The sequence below is a fragment of the Physeter macrocephalus genome, chromosome 16, assembly GCF_002837175.3.
Source record: "Physeter macrocephalus isolate SW-GA chromosome 16, ASM283717v5, whole genome shotgun sequence".
Lineage (NCBI taxonomy): Eukaryota > Metazoa > Chordata > Mammalia > Artiodactyla > Physeteridae > Physeter > Physeter macrocephalus.
The window spans coordinates 26,222,334-26,240,358 of NC_041229.1; the positions used below are offsets into that span (position 1 = coordinate 26,222,334).

Consider the following 18,025-nt stretch of genomic DNA (forward strand, 5'->3'; position numbering starts at 1 on the left):
CAATGGAATATTATTCAGCCATAAAAAGAAACGAAATTGAGTTATTTGTAGTGAGGTGGATGGACCTAGAGTCTGTCATACAGAGTGAAGTAAGTCAGAAAGAGAAAAAAAAATACCGTATGCTAACACATATATATGGAATCTAAGGAAAAAAAAAAAGATCATGAAGAACCTAAGGGTAAGACGGGAATAAAGACACAGACCTACTAGAACATGGACTTGAGATATGGGGAGGGGGAAGGGTAAGCTGTGACAAAGTGAGAGAGTGGCATGGACATATATACACTATGAAATGTAAAATAGCTAGCTAGTGGGAAGCAGCCACATAGCACAGGGAGATCATCAGCTCAGTGCTTTGTGACCACCTAGAGGGGTGGGATAGGGAGGGGGAGTGGGATAGGGAGGGGGGGAGGGAGGGAGATGCAAGAGGGAAGAGATATGGGAACATATGTATATGTATAACTGATTCACTTTGTTATAAAGCAGAAACTAACACACCATTGTAAAGTAATTATACTCCAATAAAGATGTTTAAAAGAAAAAAGAATTAAACTGCCAAATACTGAAATAAATCACTATTATTAGTGACTATTAAATAAGTGATTATTAACATTTATTGAAAGAAGTGACTATAAACATACATCCTTGGTATATAATGGGAATACATGTGTGGTATACAAGGATGAGTAAAAGTTATCTATGCCCTCAGAGCACTTACAGACTACTGGGGGAGACACTCAACAAGTAAAACAAAATACAGTTGAACCTTGAACAACATGGGTTTGAACTGCATAGGTCCAATTATACATGGACCTTTTTCAATAAATACTGTGGTACTATATGATCCAGGGTTGGCTGAATCCACAGATGTGGAATTGGAGATGGAGGGGTGACTATGGGACTTGAGCATCTGTGGATTTTGGTATAGAGAGACCGCTGGAACCAATCCCCCATGGATACCAAGCAACAACTGTACAATAAACTTCTTCAAATTATGAGATATTCTATAAAGAAACAAAAAGGTTTTATGAGAAAGTAAGGGAAGAAGCAAAAGTTACTTTAGACTAAGTAGCTCTGAAGTGATTTTAATACTGAGAATCAAGTGCCAATCATGAAAATAAGATCACATAGATGGTAAATGGCAAAGCAAGAATTTGAATCCAGGTGGTCTGGTTCCAAAGTCTAGGGCCTGAGCACTACTCAATGCTGCCTCTCTATAGAGAAGAATTGCACAAAATGGGAGCTTTACATCATTTAGATATTTATATTCGCTCTAAAGAAGATCCTAAGAATCATGGGAACTTAGAAAACATATGAAACAGAATGAGACAAGACAGATTTCTTAGAATCTTATAAGAATATGAAGAAAGAGGCAAATTTACATATACCACTGAATCGTTTCCTTAGGACAATAAACGTTATATTTCTTACCTTAACACCTATTGCAACAATAAGGTGCTTGGGAAATTGAGAGCTTTCAAAACAATACAGACATTTTTCCATTAGTGCAGCAAGACTCCGGTGCTCAGCAATAGCTTTTTTCCTCTGATTCTCATCCTCTTCACCAAAACATTCTCTCTCAGCTGCTCTGGAGACAAACATGTCATCCAGAGTGTAATAGTCTCCATCTGTTTTTCCCATAAACTGGAAAAACAAAATAATAGTCGTGGGAAGAAGGTAGTAGTTAATTCAGTTTATTGTACTGTGGCATACTGAAGTCATATCTGTTAAGTCCTGTGATAAAACTCTTACATTAAAAGAAAAAAGAAAACATGATTAAAATTTAAGCTTGACCTGCAAGGATCAATTTATTATCATCATCACAGCTAAAGTTTACTGAGTATTTACTATGTGCAGTTCTATGCAATTTGATTGTTTTATACTCCTATGATGAGGGAACCATTATCATTTCTATTTAATAGATGAGGAACTTGAACCACAGAGAGTTTAAGAACAACCTTCACTTTAAAATTAACATACACTCTATTAAACTTACCAACCAATTTGCTAATATGTATATTGAGAGTATTGAGAGCAATGTTCCCCTTTCTCTTTTAAAAATAATTTTCTTTTTCATTTGTTTTTATTGAGGTAACAATGATTTATAAAACTATGTAGGTTTCATGTGTACAAAACCAAATTCTTTAATAAGTCTTTTCTACCACCCTCTTACTGAGATACTGAGCAATTCAACATGGTGTGCATTCTGCCTTGCTGCAATAAGTAATAAACCCAACTCGTTTAACTCTGTGTGCCCCTGGTGGTCTTTGGCTAACAGCCACTGACAGTATCAAGAAATATTGTTAATTTGGGTGTGTGTGATAATGGTGTTGTGATAATGCTAAAAACTTCTGTTAAAAGTTTATTTATTTATGTATCTTATTGAGGTGTGGTTGGTTTGCAATGTTGTGTTGGTTTTGGGTGTGCAGCAGGGTGATTCAGTTATATATATGTGTAAATAAATATGTATATGTATGTGTATATGTATGTGTGTATGTGTGTGTGTTCTTTTTCAGATTCTTTTCCATTATAGGTTATCGCAAGATGTTGAGTGTAGTTCCCTGTGCTTATCAGTAGGTCCTTGTTTGTCTATTTTGTATATAGTAGTGTGTATCTGTTAAACCCAAACTCCTAATTTATTTAAATTAGGAATTAAAAGTTTATTTTTATTAAAAAAAATCCCAGAACCTCATCTATGAAAAAAAATAAAAATAAAAAAATAAAATTAGCATACACTCCACATAGAACATAAAACATTTTTCAACTGTATCTCAAGGCACCTTCTCTATACCTCCCCCAACATAAACTGTAGCCAGGGTGATGTTTTTAAAACAAAAATTTTAGTTACTTATTTATGTCCCTACTTAAAATCCTCAAAGAGCTCTACATTGTGAACAGGATCAAGTTCAAATTGTTGTTTGGCCTACTAAGTCATAGACACAGAACGGTATAATGGTTAAGAGCTTGGGTTCTACAGTCAGAATAACCATGGTAAAATTCTATCTCCTGTCTGTATAATCTTGGGCAGTTATTTAATCTCTCTGCTCTCTCTCTCTGTTTTACTTCCTCATTTTACAATGGCTATAACAATATTATCCATCTAATAGGGTAATCTTTCTTAATCCTTACAACACATGCCTGGCACACAATAAGGACTCATAAATGTGAGTCACCTCAGTCACATGTGATCACATCCCTACTCAAACTCTACACTTTGCCACCCTACTTTAGTCCCCAAAAGTACTGTTATGTTCAGGCTTTGCACATATTGCTCTCTGACCAATTCTGCCCTCAATTTTGCCATTCCTACCCCTACTCATTTTTTAATCTGAGGTTTAGATTTAGTTGTCACCTGCATGAAAGAACTTTTCCAGATCATCCAAGCTCCTTCAGTACTATACTCACATCAGTTTCATGAGGACCACACTGTATCAAAACAGCTCATTAACTTATGTTTTTCTTCCATTAGACTAAGTTCTACTTAGTCTACTAAATACCAAAAAGAAAATGACTGTTTTGATCTTATCAGCTATTTAAATAGATATGAAGAAAGCCAGAGTGCCTGTACTCCTGTCAGAGAAAGTAGATTTCAAAGCAAAGAATATTATGAAGGATAAAGAAGGTCATTTCATAATAATAAAAGACTTCTACCATCAAGAGGACAAAACAATCCTAAAGTTTACGCACCTAATAATAGTTTCAAAATATATGAAGCAAAAACTTGACAGAACTGTAGGAGAAATAGACAAACCCACAACTGTAGTCAGAAATTTAAGAGCCACTCTCTCTATAATTGATAAAACAAATAGAAAATCAATAGGCACACAGAAGACTTGAACAAACTATCAACCAATCTGACGTAACCAACATTGACAGAAATTGTATGCAACATCAGCAGGATATTCTTCTCAAGTGCACAGAGAACATTTACCAAGACAGACGGCATTCTCTGACTTAAAACAAACTCTCAATAAATTTAAAAGGATTCAAGTAACATAGAGTATGTGCACTGAAAACAATGGAATTAGACTAGAAATCCCAACAGAAAGATATATGGAAAATAGTCAAGTATGCAAAAATTAAATAGTGTACTTCCAAATAACCCACAGATTATCAAAAAAATAAAATCAGAAAGTTTTTTGAACTACAATAAAACAAAAACAGGACATGTGAGAATTTGTGGTGTACTGTGAAAGCAGTACCTAGAGGGACAATTACAGAACTAACCACTTATATTAGAAAACAAGAGAGGCCTTAAATCAATGATGTCATCTTCCAACTTAAAAAACTAGAAAAAGAAGAGAAGTAAAACTAAATGTAAACAGAAGAAAATTTCTAAAATGTCATTATTGACAGAATCAGGTAAAAAGATTATTATCAGTAAGGTATTTCTCAGAGCACATTAGCTTCAAGAATTAATTTTTATCTTCTACTTTTTCTCTTTATTAATCCTTGATTATCTCTCTATTCTTTCAGGTTTGTCTATTTATATGTAGTCTCCTGATTTACAAATTATTATTTTAATTTCAGACCTTTATCTCAACCATAATATATCAAATTTTGAAAAATGTCCCAAACTGGTCACTAAAATTTTCATGAAAATAGTGACTAACTACATGCTAGATATTAATAGAAACTTTAAGTATCCTCTCAGCCAAATACCTCTACAACATAGGAATTGTCATTCTCACTTGACATTAAAAAACTGAGGCTAAGAGAGACTAAATAACTTAATCAAAATCACATAATTATTAAGAGACAGAGCCAGGAATCAAACACAGTTTGATTGTAAAACTGAGAGTGCCTGGCATATAGTGAGCCTCTCTCACTTAAGAAACCCATTTTTAAAACATAGAAAGGGAATATTGTGAATATAATCTATGAAGCAGAATAAAGAATTAAAAGAAACCTTGAATTTCATCTAGAATAAACATACCCAATCAAGTTAAGGTACTAATTAAAAGAGAATACAGGGCTTCCCTGGTGGCGCAGTGGTTGGGAGTCCACCTGCCGATGCAGGGAGCGCGGGTTTGTGCCCTGGTCCGGGAGGATCCTGCATGCCATGGAGCGGCTGGGCCCGTGGGCCGTGGCTGCTGAGCCTGCGCGTCCAGAGCCTGTGCTACGCAACGGGAGAGGCCGTGTACCGCAGAAAAAAAAAAAAAAAAGAGAATACAGATATCTGATGGGTATTTATCTTCTCTAAAATACATTAGTGAGCAGAATATGTAATTCTACATGTAACTTTACTTTCATATGATATACTGTTAAAAATATTATTATTAAAAATCAGTTCATAACTTGTCAGGGAAAATATTTAATTCAAATAAAATCAGTTGAAAACAGAAGACAGTATTTCTATTTTTTAAATCTATGTTCCATGAATGCTGCTGAACTTCTCTGATCTCTTCATAGTTTTTGATTTAAATAGCAGACAGACTTGCAAATTAAGTCTGAATGATTCTTCAACACAACTGAAATATGATACTCATCTATCCCAGAACAATAATTCCCTCCTCCTACATCCTCTAATTATTTTCATTTTCCCATTATCTTCTCTTTGGGGTTTGACACAAAATGTTTTTAACTTTATCAGTCATGTATACATCTATGACCTTATTACCCCCAACCAAAAATTTTTAATGGACAGACTATTAACAGATAGTGGAGAACATAAGACCAAGAAGGGGAAAAGTGAAAATATTTGCTGGAGGAAAGGAGGTGAAGAAAACAAGAGGGGCATGAAAATATGCCTCTTTTTCATTTAGATAGAGTCCTAAAGAAAATTGATGAGATGGTACAAGATCAAGATAGTATATCATAAATTTTAGAACTTTGAGAATCTCTTCTCTAAATAAATAAGAAAAACGTGATAAAATAGTTATAACATTAAAATGAATAAGATAAAAGAAAGGGGAGTAGATGTCAATACTACCCAAAGTGATCTACAATGCATGCAACATCTATCAAAATCTCAGTGATGTTTTGTGTAGAAATAGAAAAATCCATCTTAAAATTCATATGAAATCTCAAGAGACTACAAATAAACAAACTATCTTTAAAAAGAACAAAGTTGGAGGTCTCACACGTCCTGATTTTAAAACGTACTGCAAAGCTACAATAATCAAAGTAATGTGATACTGGCATAAAGAAAGATATATAGACCAATGGACTAGAATGGAGATCCCAGAAATAAACAAACTCATATATGGTCAAATAATTTTCAGTAAGGGTGCCAAGACCACTGAATCGGGAAATGACAGTCTTTTAAACAAACAATGTTGGGAAAACTGGATATTCACATGCAAAAAAAGATGAAGTTGGATCCTTACCTCACACCATATAAAAAAATTAACCCAAAATGCATCACAGACATAACTTAAAAGCTAAAACTTTAAAACTCTTAGAAGAAACCATAGGGGAAAAGCTTCATGACATTGAATTTGGCAATGATTTCTTGGCTATGACAACAAAAGCACAAGCAATAAAGAAAAAATAGATAAGTTGGATTTCATCAAACTTAAAACTTTTGTGCACCAAAGGACACTCTCAACAGAGTGATAAGGCAGCCCACAGAATGGGAGAAAATATATGTAAATCACTTATTTGATAAGGGACTTACAACCAGAATACATAAAGAACTCCTACAACTCAACAACAACAAAAAACAAGCAACCTGATTTTAAAATTGGCAAAGGATCTAAACAGACATTTCTCCAAGGAAGATATACAAATGGCCAATAAATACAGGGAAATGTAAATGAAAACTACAATGAAGTTACCACTTCATGCTCACTAGAATCAAACAGTCAGATAATAACAAGTGTTGTCAAGGATGTGGAGAAACTGATACCCTCAAACACCGCTGGTGGGAGTGTAAAGTCATGGTGCTGCTTTGGAAAACAGTCTGGCAGTTCCTCAAACAATTCAATATATATTAATTAATAAATAATTAAACATATGGGCTACCATATGACCTAACAATTCCACTCCCAGGTATATACCCAGGAGAAATGAAAACATATGCCTAACAAAAACTTGTATATGAATCTTTACAGCAGCATTATTCATAACAGTCAAAACTTGTACACAATCCAAATGCCCATCAATTGATGAACAGATCAACAAAACATATAAAATCTGTACAATAGAGTGAGTATATTTGGCTATAAAAAAGAAATGAAGTACTGATACCCCCTACAACACAGATGAACTCTGAAAACATGCTAAGTGAAAGAAATCAGTCACAAAAAATCACTATCATATACATGAAATATCCAGATCAGCAAAATCTATACAGACAGAAAACAGACTCATGGCTGCTTAAGGCTGGGGATGGAGGAGGACTTAAGAGGGTTAGGAGGTGACAGCTAAAGGTTTATTCTTGAGGTGATAAAAATGTTGTAAAATTGACTGTAGTGATAGTTACATATATTTGTGAAGATACTAAAAAACATTATTGAGTTGTACACTTTAAATGGGTGAATTTGTATGGCATGTGAATCATATCTCAATAAACCTGTGTTTTAAAAAATTAACTGTACCCAAATAGAGGTCTGGCCTTTGCCTTCTGTCCCTGGAAGGTAATCTTTAAGCACTTGCAATGTCCTGCCTAAAAGACTGGTTTTGTTTATCTGAGGGTCTTGGGCCACACGAGCCATCTATGTTAACAATGTGATTTATCCTGGGAACTTTGGGCCACACAGTATCAGCTCCACCTCAGGAGAGGCTGGAAACTGTCATCTTCACAGGCAATCAACCATGTCTATGTGACCAAATCCTAACAAAAACTGCACACCAATGCTTGGGGGAGCTTCCCTAGTTGGCAATACCCTGTGTATCTCACACATTATTGCTGGGAGAAGTTAGTGCTGTCCATGATTCACTGGGAAAGGGGACAAATGGAAGCTTCATGCTTGAAATTCTCCTGGATTCAGCTCCATGAGATGCTTCCCTTGACTAATTTTCCATCTGTATTCTTTCACTGTAATAAACCTTAACTGTACATTTAACAGCTTTTAGGGAATTCTGTGAGTCCCTGTAGTAAAGTATCAAAGCTGAAGGTGGGCTTGGGGATCCCTGAACTTGAAGCTGGTGTCAGAAGTGAGGATGGTCTTAGGGACTCTCACATTGGGGAGATATAATAAACAGAATGCACAAACACTGATCAGATCCTGAATCTCAAAAAAAAAAAAAAAGCTATAAAAATTTAAATATAGGTTCATCTATATCAACATTAAAAAAAATAAATAAATGGTTCTGCATGATACACAGGCACCACCCAAAAAATCTAAAAAAAAAAAAAAGCTATAAAAATTTAAATATAGGTTCATCTATATCAACATTAAAAAAAATAAATAAATGGTTCTGCATGATACACAGGCACCACCCAAAGTGGACAGCTACAGCACTACAGTCCCACTCTGGAATGGCCATAAAGGGAAATTATCTCAGTAAGAATAACTTTGAGCAGTGAGTTCACTTTGCCTGGAAAGAGAGATGGCCATAGATACAGGTCTACACTGATTCATGTACTATGGCAAATGGTTTGGCTGGATGGCCAGGAACCTGGATAGAACACAAGTAGAGATTACCAACAAGGAAGTCTGGGGAAGAGGTATATGGACAGACCTCTCCAAATGGATAGACAGTACAAAGATATTTGCAACTCATGTGAAAATATTTATGTCACTAGCCACTCCTACCATTGTTCCAATGGGCTTGTGAACAAAGTGGCCATGCAGGTATGGAAACTATTCAAGGGCTCAGCAACATCAAAGCTGATCTGGCTACAGCCACTGCTGAATACCCAATCTGCCAACAGAGATCAACACCGAGCCTCTGATACGAGCACCACTCCTTTGGGGGATCAGGCAGCCATCTGGTGGCAAGTTGGGTACATTGGACTGCTTCCATCATGGAAGGAGCAGCACTTTGTTCTTACTGGAATAGACACTTACTCTGGACATTGACTTGCCTCTACTGCATACAGTGATTCTGCCAAAACTACCATCTCTGGACTTGTATCATTGTGGTATCACACATATGCTTCCGACCAAGGAAATAATTTCACAGCAGATGAAATATGTCTATGCCCATTGCAGTCACCATGCAACAATGATGACTACCAAGCAGCACTGCTCACTAATTCACCATGTTCCCCACCATCTGAAGTAGCTGGCTGGATAGAACAGTGAACTGGTCTTTTTAAGATTTAATTACAAGTGCTGGATAGGTGATGTCTTGTAAACTAAGGCTATGTCTCCCAGAATGAAGCGCTCTAAATCAGCACCCGAACTATGATGCTATCTTTCCCACAGCCAGAATTCATAGGTATGGGAATCTAGGGGGAAAAAAATAGGAGTGACCTATCTCACTACTGCCCCTTTTGATACACTAGCAAAATTTCTGCTTCCCAACTCTGTGATCTTAGGCTCTACTAGTCTAGAGGTCTTAGTTCTAAAGAGAGGAAGGCATCTATCAAGGGACACAATGATTCATTGAACTTGAAGTTCCGACAGCCACCTGGCCACTGTGGCTCCATTCCACTGAATCAAAAGGCAAAGAGGGGAGTTACTGTACTTTCTAGAGTGATTGATTCTGACTATAAAGGGAAAATTGGGCTGGTACTACATAATGGAGGTAAGAGGAAGTATATCTTGAATATAGGTTACCTTTTAGGGCACCTCTTGGTATTCTCATGGCCTATGATTAAAGTCAATGATAAAATACAACTCAATTAAAGCAGGATGGCTAATGAATGGCCCAGACCTTCTGAATGAAGGATTGGATCACCCCACAAGGCAAGGGGCCATGACCAGCAAAGATGTTGCTGAGGACAAAAGGAATACAGAATGGGTAGTAGAGGAAAGCAGGTATAAATACTAGATGAAACTCCATAACCAGTTTCAGAAATTAATATTGTAGTAGTTATGATATCCTTTCAATATTTTGATATGAATTTATATGTGTGAATATACACCTAAATATTAACAAAAATTCTTTCTTTTCTTCCCCTTTCTCATCCCCTTACCATCTAACATAATAGTAGCTTTGTACTCTATTCTGGGGAAAGAGCCTGTTTTTGGTTGTATGTAGGACAGTTCTATCATGTTGGACAGAAGTACGATTTTGTTTTCTTTATTTGGAGATTAAGTATAGTTTAAAGAGAGGAGCCAAGGTAACGTGGTTGTAGTCACTGGGTCAATTTGACTAGTCCGACATACACGTACCAGAATTCCCTTTTCAGTGTATTTCTGGTTACAATGGGTAACAAGAGATTTTTATAGAAGACCTGAAGAGTAGAAATAAAGGAGGAGCCATTTTTATAGCTTGCATACATTGTCACTGAACTTCTGTTTCACCTCCTTATAAAAGGCAGCATCTGAGTCTGCAACTGCCCCACCTTTCCCACCATCCTCCTTCAGCTTCTCTGACTTCTAGGCCAGATGTGTGTATTTAGCTTCTAGCCTAATCTACAGAATATCCACACCACCAAGGTCAGAGGCAACATAAACTGACATGTGTATCTGTCCATCCTCGAGAATTCCAGCTCATGCCTGTGGGTTCTAGCGTGTTCTTGTTCTTAGTCTCCCCCGCTTTACATTCATTTCTCCTTCCCAATACCCTGCCCTCTGGACTGAAAGCTCCAAATTCAGATGCATGCACAACAGCCTTAAAAAGATTGCTTAACCAGCTTCCACAATGGCATAAGGTCAAATCCCTGTAAAGAAACCTATGTCTGTATGTCTTTTAATAGTTCTGTTTCTCTGATTGATAAGTGACTGATAAAGATATAACCCCCTATAAACAGCAATAACAAACTGCTTCTGTTCAGAGGCTCTGCTTATATAACATTTTTTCAAGAATATTCCAAGAATAATATTATTTTAAATATCATTAACCATAATGTAAGTGAAATTCAGGCATTTCAAGTGCCAACTGTATAATATAATGGGAGAAAATTAATATAATAATAAAATAAAACCACTCCTTTTCAGCTTCAGTCCACTTTCCTTAAAAACCAAATCCAATTATACTATTTGAGTATAGTCTAATCTGTATGTAGTCTAATCTCAATGTAGTCAATCATCTCCCTTTTCTGGTCCTCTGCAATGCTTGCCATGTTATTATAGAAAAGTTATTATATTTTATAAATGGTTCCATTATAAGCTCATAAGCTGACTGCTGCTTCAACATAATAAGAAAAACCTCCCATTTTCCACAGTGGCAATTTTAGATGATCATCATCAAACCCCAGACACTCCATCAACTCCTCTCTCACTTTCAGTAGATGACCTCAAAGAAAAAATTAAAATCAGACAAGAATTTCCTGATCCTCCTACCACCAAACCTAAAACCATCCACAAACACACAGCTTATACTTCTTCTCTCCTGAGAAAATGGAAGGGTACGTGTGCTCCTGTTTAAATCCTGTCATCCATGCAGTAGTCCCTAACCCCTCTTCATATACTCTGGACAGGACTGAATCTCTGCAGTCTGCTCAGATGTGCCACTCATAACTTCTTCTCCTTTATCATGGGCCTTTTTTCCCTTGCCAACAACTCTTCCTAACTAGAATTTAAGTATTTAAGCATGCCAAACATTCTTCTATTTTAAACAGTTCCTTTGGAATACATACCTTTTATCACAGTAAAAGTTAAACCTCTTGAATGAATTGTCAAGGGAAAAGAAGAAAGAAGTCAGGATTTTATTAAACAGTGATAATTGGGGAAGATGTCAAAATATGACTGATGTTTAGAATACAACCATTACTGTAAACCAGTTGAATAAGTCTTCCTGAACAGCCAAATTTCCAAATAGTTAAGTTTACCATTTAAGCAAAGAAACATTACTTATTATAGTCATTTTGAATACAAATGTTCCCAAACAGAGTTATAAACTGTCCTACCTTTTAAAACATAATCAATGGAATTTAGTCTTACCCTGATAATAGGGTAATTAATCGGACAATTATAAAAATGTGTCATAATTCACGAATGGCCCTCTCAAGGGCTAGTGGCTTCTATGGTAGCTATGTCAACCAAGATGTTTATGATTTTTCAATTCTTTACCTGCATTTTTCCATCTCATTCTTTGCTCTATATTAAGTCAGCTGTTGGTTCTCATTGTTATAAGCACTTCTTCTTGTGGTACTCTTGTGTCCCCACTTCTAATTTGCTACTTTTATTATACTTCTGGTCTAAAATTGAATAGTCAAGTATATTAAAATTATATATAAAAGTACGGCTTGGAGGGACCTTCTCCAGGTAATCAGTAAATAGTTGATATATTTAGAGGAATGACAAAAAAGCTACCCTATAGTCTATAAATACTAGATTAGCATCAAGAGAAAAGACTTAAAAAAAAAAACCTTTTTAAAATGATGACAGTAGAAGGACGTTCAAGATGGCAGAGGAGTAAGACATGGAGATCACCTTCTTCCCCACAAATACATCAGAAATATATCTACATGTGGAACAACTCCTACAGAACACCTACTGAACGCTGGCAGAAGACCTCAGACTTCCCAAAAGGCAAGGAAATCCCCATGCACCTGAGTAGAGCAAAAGAATAATGAAAAAACAGAGACAAAAGAATAGGGATGGGACCTGCACCAGTGGGAGGGAGCTGGGAAGGACGAAAAGTTTCCTCACACTAGGAAGCTCCTTCACTGGCAGAGACTGGGGTGGCCAGTGGGAAGCCAGGGGGAAGCTTCAAAGCCACGGAGGAGAGTGCAGCAACAACGGTGCAGAGAGCAAAGCAGAGAGATTCCCGCACAGAGGATCAGTGATGACCAAGCACTCACCAGCCTGAGAGGCTTGTCTGCTCACCCAGCGAGGCGGGTGGGTGCTGGGAGCTGAGGCTGGGGCTTCAGGGGTCAGATCCCAAGGAGAGACTGGGGTTGGCTGCATGAACACACAGCCTGAAGGGGTCTAGTGTGCCACAGGTAACCGGGAGAGAGTCCAGGAAAAAGTCTGGAACTGCCTAAGACTCAAGAGACCATTGTTTCGGGGTGCGCAAGGGCAGGAAATTCACGGCACCACCAAAACGAGCTTCAGAGACAGGTGCGAGCTCTGCCTATCAGCGCAGACACCAGAGACAGGAATGAAACTCTAACGCTGCTGTTGCAGCCACCAAGAATACTGTGTGTAGGCACAGGTCACTATCCACACCTCCCCTCCTGGGAGCCTGTGCAGCCCACCACTGCCAGGGTCCTATGATCCAGAGACAACTTCCCCAGGAGAACACATGGCACGCCCCAGGCTGTTGCAACGTCACACCGGCCTCTGCCGTCACAGGCTTGCCCTGCATTCCATAACTCACCCAGCTCCCAGCCTGAGTGAACCAGAGCCCCATAATCAGCCACTCCTTTAACCCCCTCCTGTCTGGGTGAAAAAAGATACCACAGGGCGACCTACATGCAGAGGTGGGGCCAAAACCAAAGCTGCACCCCAGGAGCTTTGAGAACAAAGAAAAGAAAGGGAAATTTCTCCATGCAGTCTCAGGAGCAGCCCATTAAGTCTCCACAGTCAACATGATGTACCCTGCAACTGTGAAATACCTGAACAGACAATGAATCATCCCAAAACTGAGGCGGTGGACGTTGAGAACTGTAGACTTGGGGTTTGTTGTATGCAACTGACTAGTTGCTGATTTTTATGCTTATCTTAGTTTAGTTTTTAGCGCTTATTATCATTGGTGGATTTGTTTCTTGGTTTGGTTGTTCTCTTTTCTTTATTACTTTAAAAATTTTTTTTACTTTAATAATATTTTTTAGATTCTTTATTTTAATAACTTTATTTTATTTTATATTTCTTTCTTTTTTTTCTCTCTTTTCTTCTGAGCCATATGGCTGACAGGGTCTTGGTTCTCAGGCTGGATATCAGGCCTGGGCCTCTGAGATGGGAGAACCGAGTTCAGGACATTGTTCCACCAGACACCTCCTGGTCCCATGCAATATCAATCAGCGAGAGTTCTCCCAGAGATCTCCATCTCAATCCTAAGACCCAGCTCCACTCAAAGACCAGCAAGCTCCACTGCTGGACACCCCATGCCAAACAACTTGCAAGACAGGAACACAACCCCATCCATTAGCAGAGAGTCTGCCTAAAATCATAAGTTCATAGACACCCAAAGCACACTACCAGATGCAGTCCTGCCCACCAGAAAGACAAGACCCAGCCTCATTCACCAGACAACAGGCACCAGTCCCCACCACCAGGAAGCCTATACAAGCCACTGAACCAACCTTACCCACTGGGGGCAGACACCAAAAACAACAGGAACTACTAACCTGCAGCCTGCAAAAAGGAGACCCCAAACACAGTAAGTTAAGCAAAATGAGAAGACAAAGAAATGAGCAGCAGATGAAGAAGCAAGGTAAAAACCCACCAGAACGAAAAATGAAGAGGAAATAGGCAGTCTATCTGAAAAAGAATTCAGAGTAATGATAGTAAAGATGATCCAAACTCCCGGAAATAGAATGAAGAAAATACAAGAAACGTTTAGAAAGGACCTAGAAGAACTAAAGGGCAAACAAACAATGATGAACAACACAATAAATGAAATTAAAAATTCTATAGAAGGAATCAGTAGCAGAATAACTGAGGCAGAAGAACAGATAAGTGACCTGGAAGAGTGAAAATAACTACCACAGAGCAGAATAAAGAAAAAAGAATGAAAAGAATTCAGAACAGTCTCAGAGAATGCTGGGTCAACACTGAACGTACCAACATTCAAATCATAGGGGTCCCAGAAGAAGAAAAACAGAAACGGGCTGAGAAAATAAGTGAAGGGATTATAGTTGAAAACTTCCCTATTATGGGAAAGGAAGTAGCCACCCAAATCCAGCAAGCACAGTGTCCAATACACGATAGATCCAAGGAGAAATATGAAAGACACATATCAATCAAACTCTCAAAAATTAAATACAAAGAAAAAATATTAAAAGCATCAAGGGAAAAGCAACAAATAACAACAAATAACATACAAGGAAATCCCCATAAGGTTAACAGCTGATCTTTTAGCAGAAACTCTGCAAGCCAGAAGGGAGTGGCATGACATAATTAAAGTGATGAAAGGTAAAAACCTACAACCAAGATTACTCTACCAAGCAAGGATCTGATTGAAATTTGATGGAGAAATTAAAACCTTTACAGACAAGCAAAAGCTAAGAGAATTCAGCATCACCAAACCAGCTTTACAACAAATGCTAAAGGAACTTCTCTAGGCAAGAAACACAGGAGAAGGAAAAGACCTACAGTAACAAACCCAAAACAATTAAGAAAATGGTAACAGGAACATACATATCCATAATATCTTAAATGTAAACAGATTAAATTGTCCAACCAAAAGACAAAGACTGGCTGAATGGAGACAAAAACAAGACCCGTATATATGATGTCTACAGGAGACCCACTTCAGACCTAGGGACACATACATACTGAACCTGAGGGGATATAAAAAGATATTCCATGCAAATGGAAATCAAAAGATAGTTGGAGTAGCAATTTTCATATCAGACAAAATCGACTTTAAAATAAAGAGTATTACAAGAGATAAAGAAAGACACTACATAATGATCAAGGGATCAATCCAAGAAGAAGATATAACAATTCTAAATATTTATGCATCCAATGTACAAGCACCTCATTACATAAGGCAAATGCTAGCAGCCATAAAAGGGGAAATTGACAGTAACACAATCATAGCAGGGGACTTTAACACCCCGCTTTCACCATGGACAGATCAAACAAAATGAATACTAATAAGGAAACACAAGCTTTGAATAACACTTTAAACAACAGGGACTTAATTGATATATAGAGGAAATTCCATCCAAAAACAACAGAACACACTTTCTTCTCAAGTGCTCATGGCACATTCTCCAGGATAGATCATACCTTGGGTCACAAATCAAGTCTTGGCAAATTTAAGAAAATTGAAATCGTATCAAATATCTTTTCTGACCACAATGCCATGAGACGAGATATCAATTACAGGCAAAAAACAGTAAAAAATACAAACAAATGGAGGCTAAACAATACGTTACTGAATAACCAGGAGAACACTGAAGAAATCAAAGAAAAAAAATCAAATAATAGCTAGAAACAAATGACAATGAAAACACGACAACCCAAAACCTATGGGATGCAGCAATAGCAAATCTAAGAGGGAAGTTTAAAGCAATGCAATCCTACCTCAAGAAACAAGAAAAATCTCAAATAAACAACCTAAACTTACACCTAAAGCAATTAAAGAAAGATGAACAAAAAAAAACTAAAAGTTTGCAGAAAGAAAGAAATCATAAAGATCAGATCACAAATAAATGAAAAAGAAATGAAGGAAATGATAGCAGAGATCAACAGAAATAAAAGCTGGTTCTTTGAAAAGATAAACAAAATTGATAAACCATTATCCAGACTCATCAAGAAAAAAAGGGAGAGACTCAAATCAGCACAATTAGAAATGAAAAAGGAAAAGTAACAATTGACATTGCAGAAATACAAAGGATCATGAGAGATTACTACAAGCAACTACATGCCAATGAAATGGACAACCTGGAAGAAACAGACAAATTCTTAGAAAAGCACAACCTTCCGACACTGAACCAGGAACAAATAGAAAATATAAACAAACCAATTACAAGCACTAAAATTGAAACTGTGATTAAATATCTTCCAAGAAACAAAAGCCCAGGGTCAGATGACTTCACAGGTGAATTCTATTAAACATTTACAGAAAAGCTAACACCTACCCTTCTCAAACTCTTCCAAAATATAGCAGACAGAGGAATAGTCCCAAACTCATTCTATGAGGCCACCAACACCCTGATACCAAAACCAGACAAGACTCAAATCAGCACAATTAGAAATGAAAAAGGAAAAGTAACAATTGACATTGCAGAAATACAAAGGATCATGAGAGATTACTACAAGCAACTACATGCCAATGAAATGGACAACCTGGAAGAAACAGACAAATTCTTAGAAAAGCACAACCTTCCGACACTGAACCAGGAACAAATAGAAAATATAAACAAACCAATTACAAGCACTAAAATTGAAACTGTGATTAAATATCTTCCAAGAAACAAAAGCCCAGGGTCAGATGACTTCACAGGTGAATTCTATTAAACATTTACAGAAAAGCTAACACCTACCCTTCTCAAACTCTTCCAAAATATAGCAGACAGAGGAATAGTCCCAAACTCATTCTATGAGGCCACCAACACCCTGATACCAAAACCAGACAATGATGTCACTAAGAAAGAAAACTACAGGTCAATATCACTGATGAACATAGATGCAAAAACCCTCAACAAAATACTAGCAAACAGAATCCAACAGCACATTAAAAGGATCACACACCAAGATCAAGTGGGGTTTATCCCAGGAATGCAAGGATTCTTCAATATACACAAATCAAGAGGGAACTTACCTCAACATAATAAAGGCCGTATATAACAAACGCATAGCCAACATCGTTCTCAATGATGAAAAAGTGAAACCATTTCCACTAAGATAAGTAACAGAACAAGGTTACCCACTCTCACCACTATAATTTAACATAGTTTTGGACGTTTTAGCCATGGCAATCAGAGAAGAGAAAGAAATAAAAGGAATCCAAATCGGAAAAGAAGAAGTAAAACAGTCACTGTTTGCAGATGACAAGACACTATACGAAGAGAATCCTAAAGATGCTACCAGAAGACTACGAGAGCTAATCAAACAATTTGGTAAAGTAGCAGGATACAAAATTAATGCACAGAGGAAAGAAAGATAATACAAACAGATGGAGAGATATACCATGTTGTTGAATTGCAAGAATCAATACTGTGAAAAGGACTATATCACCCAAAGCAACCTACAGCTTCAATGGAATCCCTATCATATCACACTACCAATGGCATTTTTCAAGAACTAGAACAAAAAATTTCACAATTTGTATGGAAACACAGAAGACCCTGAATAGCCAAAGCAATCTTGAGAAAGAAAAACAGAGCTGGAGGAATCAGGCTCCCTGA

The 18,025-nt window shown here is 37.2% G+C and overlaps 1 protein-coding gene across 3 annotated transcripts in view; it reads right to left on the reverse strand.

The window, feature by feature from the left end:
• CWF19L2 (CWF19 like cell cycle control factor 2) overlaps window positions 1-18,025 on the reverse strand; it is a 421,416-nt gene that overhangs the window by 249,298 nt on the left and 154,093 nt on the right. For all 3 annotated transcript variants that reach the window (XM_028500977.2, XM_028500978.1, XM_024115330.3), the window contains exon 13: window positions 1,432-1,644. In XM_028500977.2, coding sequence (XP_028356778.1) covers window positions 1,432-1,644 — 213 coding nt within the window. The remainder of the gene's footprint in view (window positions 1-1,431; window positions 1,645-18,025) is intronic.